General features: G+C 41.7%; 2 protein-coding genes across 3 annotated transcripts in view; one reads left to right on the plus strand and one right to left on the minus strand.

Moving 5' to 3' along the window:
• The window catches only part of mars1 (methionyl-tRNA synthetase 1), a 35,318-nt gene extending 28,956 nt beyond the window's left edge, over nucleotides 1-6,362 (minus strand). Inside the window, exon 1 of the mRNA XM_084172989.1 lies at nucleotides 6,115-6,362. Within this exon, the coding sequence (XP_084029115.1) occupies nucleotides 6,115-6,217 (103 nt within the window). The 5' untranslated portion in view covers nucleotides 6,218-6,362. The remainder of the gene's footprint in view (nucleotides 1-6,114) is intronic.
• A 549-nt stretch (nucleotides 6,363-6,911) lies between these two features.
• LOC311138677 (rho GTPase-activating protein 15-like) overlaps nucleotides 6,912-14,223 on the plus strand; it is a 50,247-nt gene continuing 42,935 nt past the window's right edge. For both annotated transcript variants that reach the window (XM_084173464.1, XM_084173465.1), the window contains exon 1: nucleotides 6,912-7,011. The gene's annotated coding sequence lies outside the window, so the exon portion shown is untranslated. The remainder of the gene's footprint in view (nucleotides 7,012-14,223) is intronic.

Here is a 14,223-nt window from a genome sequence, read left to right on the forward strand (position 1 = left end):
GAAATTGAAACCACATTTCTATGGTTTGTTTTAGAAATAGTGATTATTTCCTTTTCAAATAACAAAGTGAGAGGTTGTAATCTGAATAAAGGGAAAAAGGCCATTCTTGAATATAGGGTGAGACATTCTTACTAATTTGCTAGAGAACCAGTTTGGATTTAAGTATAACTTTTGTATGACTGAAGCCTTTAGTGAGAGGTCTAATGCTTTAATATTTAATAATTCATATTCATTATATAAATAGGCCCATTTAATTTAGTCTGGCTTGCCGTTCCAAATTAAATGGAATATTTTTTTCTCATATAATAATTTTTAAAAAAGTTTGCTAGGTGTAGGCAAGACCATAAGCAAATAGGTAAACTGGGATATTACTAAAGAGTTAATCGGGGTGATTTTTCCACAAACAGACAGGTATTTACCTTTCCATGGTAGCAAGATCTTATCTATTTTTGCTAACTTTCTATTAAAATGTATTGGAGTGAGATCATTTATTTATTTCGGGTTATGTAAACCGAGTATCCACATCAGACCATTTTATTGGTAAACTACACGGTAATGTAAAAGTTAAAATGTTTTGTGATCCAATACGTAATATAGTACATTTATCATAATTTAGTTGTAATCCAGAGAGGTTAGAAAATGTATCTATATCCTCCATGTGGCTGTCGAGGGATCCAAGTTGTGGATTTAAAAGAAAACATGAATCATCAGCGTACAATGACACCTTTGTTTTTAAGCCCTGGATTTCTAATCCCTTGATATTAATTGTTGGATCTGATTTTAATAGCTAACATTTCGATGGCCACAATAAATAGATATGCCGATAGTGGACAACCTTGTTTTACTCCTCTTTACATTTTACATTTTTAGTCATTTAGCAGACGCTCTTATCCAGAGCGATTTGCAGTTAGTGAGTGCATACATTTTTCATACTGGCCCCCCGTGGGAATCGAACCCACAACCCTGGCGTTGCAAGCGCCATGCTCTACCAGCTGAGCTACAGGAGGGACTCTTGACAGTTTAAAACTTTGAGAAATAGCCATTATTTACTATTTTACACCTAGGGTTACTATACATGATTTTAACCCATTTTATAAGAGATTCTCCTAAATTGAAATGTTCCAGGCATTTATATATAAACTCCAGTCGTACTTTATCAAAAGCATTTTCAAAGTCAGCTATGAATAGCAGACCTGGTTTCCCAGATTTTTCATAGTGTTTTTCAAAGATGCCCAGAACTTTGCCGGACGTCTTCTTTAGCATATGAATCAGACGCATATCAACCCACAAGGTGCAGAAAACATAAGCACCAACGCTTGATAAATAGTGCATAAATTATTACAAAAGGATTAATTGCATGAACAAATATTTGTTGAAATATATCAATACATTTTTTTTTTTTTTAGTTATTTGTTTAGATAGTCAAGGATATGTTTTGTATAATTCTACAAAGTCCTACAACGTAGCTCTATAGACTATTTTAGTTTCCCTTACAACAGGGGTGTCAAACGTCCGGCCCGCGGGCCGGATCAGGCCCGCAAACGGGTTTAATCCGGCCCGCGAGATGATTTTGGAGAAAAAAATAAATAAAATAATAATAATAATAATAATAATAATAATAATTTTGTAAAGTATAAAAATGCGCTGCAATTTTTCAATAAAATAAACTGCTGTTCCAATTGCGTCCACTGGATGGCGCAATAGCAATTGTGTTAAGCAAGCAAACTGTTTATACCGGGGCAGAGCAAGTAGGTCAAGCACGTGCAGCCAATGAGCTACTTTGTTTTGCCCGCGATATTTATTACGGCTTCTACTTTTAACATTATGTGCTTTGGCACACTCATTGCCCCAATATGTCTCTGTCAAAAAAGAGAAAAGTGGACGCAGAGTGCAGAGTGTTCCAAGAAAAATGGTCATCCTATTTATTCACGGAATTGAATGGGAAAGCTGTATGTTTGGTGTGTTCAGAGCATGTTGCAGTGCTGAAAGAATATAACCTTCGTCGCCACTATGTGAGTCTTCATGCCGACAAATATGACAACTTTCAAGGACAGCGGAGATGAGAGAAGGTGAATGAACTGTTGGCGGGTCTGAAGAAACAGCAGTCTGTGTTTACTCACAGCCGAGACATCACTGACGCTGCAGTGAAAGCTAGCTACCTCATTGCTAATGAAATCGCAGTGGCTTCAAAACCATTTAGTGAGGGTGAATTTGTAAAAACATGCATGATGGAGGCAGCGGAGATTGTGTGCCCTGAAAAGCGGCAGGCTTTTGCAAATATCAGCCTGACAAGAAACACAGTTGCAGACAGGATTTCCGATCTTTCAGTGGATTTGGACAGCCAGTTGAAGCAAAAAGTAAAGTCATTTATTGCGTTTTCGGTTGCAATTGATGAACGCACTGACATTACAGGTGTTGCACAACTGGCCATTTTCATCCGCGGAGTTGATGACACATTGACCGTCACCGAGGAGTTCGTGGAGTTGGTGCCGATGACAGATACAACGACAGCAGCTGATATTTTTACCGCACTCGTCGGCGCGCTGGACAGGGTCGGAGTGGACTGGTCCCGCGCTGTCAGCCTGGCTACAGATGGTGCGCCCTCAATGATCGGGAAAAAAGCAGGCGTTGTGACAAAGTTCAGAGAGAAAGTGCAATCTGCAAATGGAGGACGTGATTTTTTGACTTTTCACTGTATTTTGCACCAGGAGGCTTTGTGTTGCAAGTCATTAAAGATGGATAACGTCATGAAGGTGGTCATCCAAACTGTTAATTTCATCCGATCCAGAACCCTGAATCACCGTCAGTTTGACAGCCTTCTCAGAGAGAAAGACCACATCTATGGCCTGCCATACCACACTGAGGTAAGATGGTTAAGCTGAGGTGCTGTGCTGAGGCGTTTCTTTGATTTACGAGAAGAAATTGAACAGTTCATGGAAGAAAAGGGCAAACCAGTGTTAGAATTTCATTCCGCAGAATGGATGCAGGACCTTGCATTTATGGTGGATGTTACAGAGCACCTGAATAACTTGAACAAACAGCTGCAAGGGCGCAACAAAGTTGTCACGCAGTATTATGACAGCATACGTTCTTTCAAGTTGAAGCTGTCATTGTGGAAGACGCAACTTGCCGGTGGTGATGCAGCTCACTTCCCCTGTCTGAAAAATGTGTGCGCGACCCAACATAGTCTCCCGAGTGGCGCAGTGGTCTAAGGCACTGCATCGCAGTGCTAGCTGTGCCACTAGAGATCCTGGTTCGAATCCAGGCTCTGTCGTAGCCGGCCGCGACCGGGAGACCCATGGGGCGGCGTGCAATTGGCCCAGCGTCGTCCAGGGTAGGGGAGGGAATGGCCAGCAGGGATGTAGCTCAGTTGATAGAGCATGGCGTTTGCAACGCCAGGGTTGTGGGTTCGATTCCCACAGGGGGTATGAAAAAAAAATAATGTATGCACTAACTGTAAGTCGCTCTGGATAAGAGCGTCTGCTAAATGACTAAAATGTAAAATGTAAATGTATGTGGCAGACATGAAGCGGTTCAAAGATAAAATAACGGGACTGTTACGGGAGTTTGAGCAACGCTTTCAGATTTATGTTTATATGTTTTTATGTTGATGTGCTATTCTTGACTCTGTGGTTCTTGCACTTATTTGGGGAACAGGATTTCATTATTTTTATCTACATTTCTGACTGAGAAATGACACCCTGATATAGTTCTGTGATCTGTGATATACTTCTGTGAATCACTGAGGCATTGTGTGTTTGTGTGTTCTTTGTCCTCAGAACTTTCAAATAACTTGAGGTGTTTTATGATTAATAGTGATGTTGTGCTTTTGGACACTGTCCTCAGGCTCCAGCTTTATGTTTATATGTTTTTATGTTGATGGGCTATTGTTTTTAATTGTTTTTATTTTATTTGTATATTTAACCTATTCTTGACTCTGTGGTTCTTGCACTTGTTTGGGGAACAGGATTTCATTATTTTTATCTACATTTCTGCCTGAGAAATGACACCCTGATATAGTTCTGTGATCTGTGAAACAGTTCTGTTAATCACTGAGGCATTGTGTGTTTGTGTGTTCTTTTTCTTTAGAATTTTCAAATAAACTTGACGTGTTTTATGATTAATAGTGATGTTGTGCTTGTACTATTTTGGACACAATGTCCTCAGGCTCCAGCTTTATGTTGTATGTTGATCGTATTAAAACAAAGAAAACAATCTGAAGTTGTTGTTTTTAAGTTATATATATATATATATATATATATATATATATATATATATATATATATATATATATATATATATATATATATATATATATATATATACCATGATTTTTCCGGTCCGGCCCACTTGGGAATAGATTTTCCTCCATGTGGCCCATGAGCTAAAATGAGTTTGACACCCCTGCCTTACAATAAAAACATTACAGTGTAATCCATTTGATCAGCTTAATTTGGAGATTTGATTAGAAATAGAGTTAGAGTACATAATAAAGTCCAGTTACAGCTTCTTTTGACAAAATAGGAATGAAAAAAGATAATAATATAACCAGCCAGGTGCGCAGGTGAAATGATTTGCTGTATTCCTAAACAAAAACAACAGTGCATGAACAATTGTAAAGGATGAATTGCATAAATAAATTGCATATTCTAATTGTATGTTGCTTAGTAGCCAGAGCAATGCTGCCGCGTTAGTGGCCATGTGCTGAATGCATGGAAAGCACAGATACTCTTGGAAAAAGTTACATTTGGAAATGGAGCTGCACCTCTTGAATTATGAGAGTTATTTGACAAAGGTAAGTGTCATAGAAACGGCAGAATATGCTCTTTCTGACACTATAAAGAAATCACAATGTTTTACCTGCATGTGACTCTGAAGGAGGACTTGATAAAGTGATGCTCCTTTCGCTGCATCTGTCAATTACAAGATGCGCCAATCTCTTCATGTACAATTTGACAACTGATAGGCCTAATATTGTCACTCATCAGATTATTGTCAATTTAATCTTGCCTATATGCTAACAACTCTTATTATGTGTGGAATTAGTTTCGGTATAGTTTCTATGGGCCGGCTTTGCAGGCTGACTGGCTGCAAAGCCTGCCCAAGTTGGATAGCTTCAAGGATATGTTTTTGCATTATTCTAAAGGCCTACTGCAACACATAGCATGTTTTTGTTTCCCTTACAATGAATTTGATTAGTAATAGAGTTACAGTAAATAAAAACAGTCCTGTAACAGCTTATTTTTACAAAGTAAAACATAAAAAGAGACAATTCTGACAAATGAGCAGTGTAAAATACAAACATTTAGGAAAAGAGTGAAGAAACAGGGCATAGGTTTATTTTTTTTTTACAAAAATCTAACCTCAGTGGCCTTTGCCTATGGCGGTTCTAGTGTTAAGAAACCTAAGGTCTAGCTATCTGTGTTCTTTTTTCAGTGACTGCATTCCATGTAAACAATGTAAAGCCACTAGACGAAATATGCAGAGGACTGTCTCTACATTGTGTTTACCTGGTGGGAAAGAGGCATACAGCAGTACTGTATATTGTTGGAACAACACAATCATGGCAATAGACCTAGCTGTAGCCTTTTCTGGTCAGTTCTCAGCTGTCACAGGTCAAGCTGGTCAATTAATGATTTAATGTATGTATGTATGTATGTATGTATGTATGTATGTATGTATGTATGTATGTATGTATGTATGTATGTATGTATGCGTGTGTGTTTGGGCAGTGGATGTGATCTTGTGTGCCAGCTCTGTGACTGGCTGATAGTACTTAGGTGAATTTGTCATTACCCTTCAATCCGAATACTTATCTTCTATTCTGAGATTCAATCAATCTTGACATTCCACAGAAGTGGAGTCGATGGATCTGATTTGTCAGTGTCAAACATGACGGGCAGGCTCCATGAAATGAATGGCTCCTCTTTACAAGAAAAACAAATCTGCTAGCTAACTAGCCTAGTGGTGTCCTTATTTTGTTTGTTTGTTTACAGTACCAATGGGATATGTAAAAGGTATCAATGATCTGACTTTCAAAAGCATAACATCCTATGTGTTAGCCAGTTAGCTAGCAACCTAGCATCTAGCACGCCTAGCTAAATGTTCTCTTACCTTCGTGGTTGACATGTTGAACGTCACATTTGACTCCAGTAAGTTCTAGCACTGCTAACACCTTCACACAGTGCGGATTTCCGTCACTCACGAATAGTTTCATCTAGCTGCCTCTATTCAACTGCTTTTGGACTGAAATACCTAGATATAACTTGCTAAAGTACTGGAAATTATAAGACAATTAAAATATCTGACAGCATGTAACTCTGCCGGTAACTGCTGCTCCACGCGCTGATGCAACCACGGTCAATTGCCCCTTTTGCAAATGGCGCACATTGAAGTTTTCTACAGTACGCTACATGTGTTAAACCTATGCAATCAGACTATGTTGGACCACAATTCCCATCAGTGTGTATTGAAACGTAGCTACAACAAACTGACGCGCTCCTTACACAAAATCTGATTGGTTCATGCAAAATCACATGGGATATTTTAGCCAATCGGTGGCCAAATACGTTGATGTACCGAGACATATCTTTTTACCATCTGAAGGAGAATGAATATTATAATAACCTACACGTGGAGTGATGTCACAAGTCTGTAAAAGTGCATGCAGCTGTGCACATTTTATACCCATCGAAGCTCAAATGGATTTCAGCTTTTTAAAGCTGCATCACATGACAGAGGACACATTGCCTGACGACTCAAACTGAATTCTTCCGCTGCTCCATCGGAGAAGAAACTGACGTCCGTGGGCGTGGCGTAGCGTTTGGCCTGTGCAAGGAGTTTGGGTAGCCAGGCAAGAGGAGAAAGCGAACATGGTGCAAATATCGCAAAGCACTGCAGGATGCGGATGCGATCATTTCTGAGGATATCGTTCGCTCGCTGGTGTACCCTGGGATCACCGTTTTTGATAGCAAAATAATTGATGACACACATCGCACCGACCTCCTAAAGGTGAGAAACTGCTTACTTTAGGTTGTTCTAGCATTTAGAGACCCATATTTATATATTTTATTCTGAAAAGTAATTTAGAAAATTTAAAATACTCATCTTTTTTGTTATGTAGTTCACAAGTTGTCAGTTAGCTATGTAATGAAATTGTCAGTTACTATATAGCCTATAAGTTATTGAGTCATTTTGCAACTAATTTATATATTTAATTTCAGAGCTATTAATGACGGTGTTGTTGTCAGTAAATAATACACATTGAAAACACCTGATAATTATGATTAAACAACTCGTCTATGAATAGACCTGCACTTTATAATAGCAAAACATTTCGTGGTTGTATGTACTCAGTAGTACTTTGGTGAAATTGCCAAGTTAAACTATTTGCAGTATTTATGAGGGTCCATCTCAAGCTGATGGGGTGTCTGTAGCAGCCGAGCAGGTGTAGGCTACTGGGTGATATAGATCATCATTGGCCCTTACTGACAGAGGCTCAATTTAATAATAATAATAATAAATAATAAAATGTCCACTATGTTTTATTACTCATACTGTATACAACACAAATTGTTTTGTTAGTGCTGTCAAATTTGAATGCTCATAATTTTCATTTTCCCCCCAATCATAATACAACACAAGAATGTAACATTTTTTCCGAACTATAATACAACACAAGAATGTAACATTTTCCCCCAACCATAATACAAGACAAGAATGTACAATTTCCCGCCAACCATAACGCAGCACAAGGATGTAACATTTTGGACCAAATAAGTTCTCTTCGTATTGTTACAACATCCTGTATGATTTTGTTTAGTTTCAGTGTAGGGTGCCGTCTTTCGGATGGGATGTTAAACGGGTGTCCTGACTCTCTATGGTCACTAAAGATCCCATGGCACTTATCGTAAGAGTAGAGGTGTTAACCCCGGTGTCCTGAGTAAATTCCAAATCTGGCCCTCATACCATCATGGACACCTAATCATCCACGGCTTCCAATTGGCTCATTCATCACTCCTCTCCCCTGTAATTATTCCCCAGGTCGTTGGTGTAAATGATAATGTGTTCTCAGTCAACTTACCTGGTAAAATAAGGGTTAAATTAACAAAAGTATCGAGAAAGTCTACTTGGAACAGGATATGAAGCATAGCTTCACTGAGGTATCCTTTGAGGTTGTGGGACTGAGTGAGCTCAGCTTTGAGGTTTCAGATGCACTGAGACCATCATCACACTTACTTCAGTTGTATTCTTCTATATTTCATCACTGCAGTAGAATAGCATTCTAGTATTCTCCATTTTCTCCATCAGTTTTTCTCAGCTCAAACACCGAAACTATGACCTCATAGAATCTATAAAAGGTGTGAAGCAGTGTGACTGAGACTGTCCGAGAAGTGAGAAGGCTCTTTGTCTGAAGCCCACTGCTAATTTGCATGTTTCACTTACACTACTTTGACTAAAGGTACAGCCAATAAAAAAAGCACATGATCAGATGAAATGGAAACAGTTAGAAGCATTGTGTTTTCTTTCCGTTTGGTAATCTGTCTCTCTGTATGAGCAGAGCGGAGGGGTATCCTACGAAGTAGGTTTGAGGAGTTAGCGAGGTAACTTTGGTCAATTCTGAGTTCAACTGTTTTTAAGCTCAGTGCTATCAGTTTGAGTGTTTGGAGCAGTGACCTTCTATGGAGAGAGAGAGATAAGTTACACAGGCCACAACAGGACAGGACACAACAGGACAGGCCAAAACAGGACAGGACACAACAGGACAGGACACAACAGGACAGGACACAACAGGACAGGACACAACAGGACACAACAGGACAGGACACAACAGGACAGGACACAACAGGACAGGACACAACAGGACAGGACACAACAGGACACAACAGGACAGGACACAACAGGACAGGACAAAACAGGACAGGACACAACAGGACAGGACAAAACAGGACAGGACACAACAGGACAGGACAAAACAGGACAGGACAGAACAGGACAGGACACAACAGGACAGGACACAACAGGACAGGACAGAACAGGACAGGACACAACAGGACAGGACACAACAGGACAGGACACAACAGGACAGGACTCAACAGAACAGGACACAACAGGACAGGACAAAACAGGACAGGACACAACAGGACAGGACAAAACAGGACAGGACACAACAGGACAGGACACAACAGGACAGGACTCAACAGAACAGGACACAACAGGACAGGACAAAACAGGACAGGACACAACAGGACAGGACAAAACAGGACAGGACACAACAGGACAGGACACAACAGGACAGGACACTACAACATACACTACAACATCCACAGGTTTGTTTGAGCTGTTTATACAGTACACTGTGCTCTGAACCTGTTTCTCTGTGTTGCTACAGTGTTCGAGTTTGCACTGGCTATAGGGTGGTTTAATGCACTGCAATGGTCCCTGGCCACATCACACGCTCTGTGACTGATTCCCACTGTGATGTTACTGTTGCAGAAAGTGGGTCTTTGACTTGGCTGATAGCTTGTGACAGCTCCCTGCCTCTCTCCCATCCCTGGTGGATCAATGCTCTCTGTGCTCTTCATCAGAAACATCAGTGGATGAGCTGCAGGCTTCTGGGATGGGCATGGAGGCCAGTGGGAGTCAGGTTACATTCCAAATGGCACCCTAGCATTCCAAATGGCACCCTATTCCCTCCATAGTGCACTACTTTTCGACCAGGGCCCATATAGGGAATAGGCTGCCATTTGGGACACAGCCTCAGACTGGGGCTCAGCCAATGATGTGTGTATCTATGGGGTCAACCAGCCTCTCTACTCTGCAACCACAGGTTGTTGTGTTGGAGTGCTGCCTGAGTTCAAGAGCCTTCTGGAAGTGAAAGATAGGTTCTAATTCTACCCATTTCTGGAAAACTGCCATGCTTTTTCTCCATTGATGTCTTGAGAACTGAGATTTATACAACATACAACAGTAAGAGCTACAACCTGACAGTCCGTCCTGTTTCCATTTTAACAACAAAACATACAATGAAAGGTAAAGTGATGTCAGGATGAATTAGGTTTTCTCCCAAATGGCACCCTTTTTCCTATTTAGTGCACTACTTTTGACCAGGGCCCATAGGGCTATGGTCAAAAGTAGTGCGCTATATAGGGTGCCATTTGGGACGAAGCCTTATTGTAATGCTAAGCTGGCCTAATGGTCCTGAAAAAAAGTGTGCATGCCCTGACCCTGTTATGGCCCTGCTGGGGAATTTTAAAAAGCATTAGTAAAGATTATATATTACAACACATTGCATAAACCTACGTAAAAATGCAGTTATGGCTTACATTTTTATATTATATTAATCTGTTTTTCAAACACAAGTCTCACTACAAAATCCAAATATATGGAAAGCGAAAAACAACAACTTTAAAATGAATATCAACCTATTTCTGAATAATTCAGTGAGGTTTGGAGAATATTTCCAGAAAGTCACATGCTACAAAGGTGTTTAGCAAATCAGTCAAGTCATTTAGTCCTTATTGAGTAACAGCCACAGGCTGAGAATGATTGCATCATGGATTTGCAATAATGACTTGTGTGCTACAGTTTAACAAAATGTATTGAGCAGATCCACCCTCTCTTTCTCTCTCTCTCTCTCTCTCTCTCTCTCTCTCTCTCTCTCTCTCTCTCTCTCACGAACACACACACACAGCACACACACACACACACACACACACACAAAAACACACCTTCATTATGACAGGCTATAGCAACTAGTCTCTGACAGGGACCCAGATTGACCTGAAATGGAACCCTATTGTTCAAAAGAGAGTGCACTATTTAGCGAATAAAGTGGCATTTTGGACGCATCAGCCCCCAGAGAGTGTATCAGTGTTTCAGTTTCTCATCAATGATTCACACAGCAGAGAGCGCAGAAATGGTGAAAGGCCGTTTTTTCTAGTTACACCAGCCCAGCCAGTTGTGACTATGTTCACACTAGGCTATATTCCACTCCACCATGGGCGAGGCGAGAACACAGTCACGTTGTATCCAAATAGGAGGGAGTGTCATTGCAGGGCAGGGAGCGACCACTGTTGATCAATTAATATACATTTTTGTAAGGTTTGATACATTTTTCCATTAGGATAAATCAAGTCTGACATTTTAAAGTGGAAATTACAAACTTTAGAAGTCTTTTTAAACCTCGAATACGCTACAATTTCCATTTTCTGCGACAACATAGTGATCACATTAAGGGAGTACGTGCTGTAGTTGCAGACTTGCAGCCACATCCTTGACGTCACCAGCACCACAACTAACTGAGTATTGATGTCACCAGCACCACAACTAACTGAGTATTGATGTCACCAGCACCACAACTAACTGAGTATTGATGTCGCCAGCACCACAACTAACTGAGTATTGACGTCACCAGCACCACAACTAACTGAGTATTGATGTCGCCAGCACCACAACTAACTGAGTATTGACGTCGCCAGCACCACAACTAACTGAGTATTGATGTCGCCAGCACCACAACTAAATGAGTATTGACGTCACCAGCACCACAACTAACTGAGTATTGACACGACCAGCACCACAACTAACTGAGGATTGATGTTGCCAGCACCACAACTAACTAAGGATTAACGTCACCAGCACCACAACTAACTGAGTATTGATGTCGCCAGCACCACAACTAACTGAGTATTGATGTCACCAGCACCACAACTAACTGAGTATTGACGCGACCAGCACCACAACTAACTGAGTATTGATGTCGCCATTACCACAACTAACTGAGTATTGACGTCACCAGCACCACAACTAACTGAGGATTGATGTTGCCAGCACCACAACTAACCAAGTATTGACGTCACCAGCACCACAACTAACTGAGGATTGATGTTGCCAGCACCACAACTAACCGAGTATTGATGTCACCAGCACCACAACTAACTGAGGATTGATGTTGCCAGCACCACAACTAACTAAGAATTAACGTCACCAGCACCACAACTAACTGAGTATTGATGTCACCAGCACCACAACTAACTGAGTATTGATGTCACCAGCACCACAACTAACTGATTATTGATGTCGCCAGCACCACAACTAACTGAGTATTGATGTCGCCAGCACCACAACTAACTGAGGTTTGATGTTGCCAGCACCACAACGAACTGAGTATTGATGTCACCAGCACCACAACTAACTGAGTATTGATGTCACCAGCACCACAACTAACTGAGTATTGATGTCACCAGCACCACAACTAACTGAGTATTGATGTCACCAGCACCACAACTAACTGATTATTGATGTCACCAGCACCACAACTAACTGAGTATTGACGCGACCAGCACCACAACTAACTGAGTATTGACGTCACCAGCACCACAACTAACTGAGGGTTGATGTTGCCAGCACCACAACTAACTGAGGATTGATGTTGCGAGCACCACAACTAACTGAGGATTGATGATGCCAGCACCACAACGAACTGAGTATTGATGTCACCAGCACCACAACTAACTGAGTATTGATGTCACCAGCACCACAACTAACTGAGTATTGATGTCACCAGCACCACAACTAACTGATTATTGATGTCACCAGCACCACAACTAACTGAGTATTGACGCGACCAGCACCACAACTAACTGAGTATTGACGTCACCAGCACCACAACTAACTGAGGGTTGATGTTGCCAGCACCACAACTAACTGAGGATGGTGATGTTGCGAGCACCACAACTAACTGAGGATTGATGTTGCCAGCACCACAACTAACCGAGTATTGATGTCACCAGCACCACAACTAACTGAGGCTTGATGTTGCCAGCACCACAACTAACTGAGTATTGACGTCACCAGCACCACAACTAACTGAGTATTGACGCGACCAGCACCACAACTAACTGAGGCTTGATGTTGCCAGCACCACAACGAACTGAGTTTTGACGTCACCAGCACCACAACTAACTGAGTATTGACGCGACCAGCACCACAACTAACTGAGGCTTGATGTTGCCAGCACCACAACGAACTGAGTTTTGACGTCACCAGCACCACAACTAACTGAGTATTGACGCGACCAGCACCACAACTAACTGAGGGTTGATGTCGCCAGCACCACAACTAACTGAGGATTGATGTTGCCAGCACCACAACTAACTGAGTATTGACGTCACCAGCACCACAACTAACTGAGGGTTGATGTTGCCAGCACCACAACTAACTGAGGATTGATGTTGCCAGCACCACAACTAACTGAGGATTGATGTTGCCAGCACCACAACTAACCGAGTATTGATGTCACCAGCACCACAACTAACTGAGGCTTGATGCGACCAGCACCACAACTAACTGAGTATTGATGTCACCAGCACCACAACTAACCGAGTATTGATGTCACCAGCACCACAACTAACTGAGTATTGATGTCACCAGCACCACAACTAACTGAGTATTGACGTCACCAGCACCACAACTAACTGAGGATTGACGTCACCAGCACCACAACTAACTGAGTATTGATGTCGCCAGCACCACAACTAACTGAGGATTGATGTTGCCAGCACCACAACTAACAGAGTATTGACGTCACCAGCACCACAACTAACTGAGTATTGATATGGTGCCAGGTTTCCTCCAGACGTGACGCTTGGCATTCAGGCCAAAGAGTTCAATCTTGGTTTGATCAGACCAGATAATCTTGTTTCTCATGGTCTGAGAGTCTTTAGGTGCCTTTTGGCAAACTCCAAGTGGGCTGTCATGTGCCTTTTACTGAGGAGTGGCTTCCGTCTGGCCAATACCATAAAGGCCTGATTGGTGGAGTGCTGCAGAGATGGTTGTCCTTCTAGAAGGTTCTCCCATCTCCACAGAGGAACTCAAGAGCTCTGTCAGAGTGACCATCGAGTTCTTGGTCACCTCCCTGACCAAGGCCCTTCTCTCCCAATTGTTCAGTTTGGCCGGGCGGCCAGCTCTACGAAGAGCCTTGGTGGTTCCAAACTTCTTCCATTTAAGAATGATGGAGGCCACTGTGTTCTTGGGGACCTTCAATGCTGCAGAAATGTTTTGGTACCCTTCCCCAGATCTGTGCCTCGACACAATCCTGTCTCGGAGCTCTACGGACAACTCCTTCGACCTCATGGCTTGGTTTTTGCTCTGACATGCACTGTCAACTGCGGGACCTTATATAGACAGGTGTGTGTGTCTTTCCAAATCATGTCCAATCAA

This window comes from Coregonus lavaretus, assembly GCF_964263955.1.
Source record: "Coregonus lavaretus genome assembly, chromosome: 12".
In the NCBI taxonomy this organism is placed as follows: Eukaryota; Metazoa; Chordata; class Actinopteri; order Salmoniformes; family Salmonidae; genus Coregonus; species Coregonus lavaretus.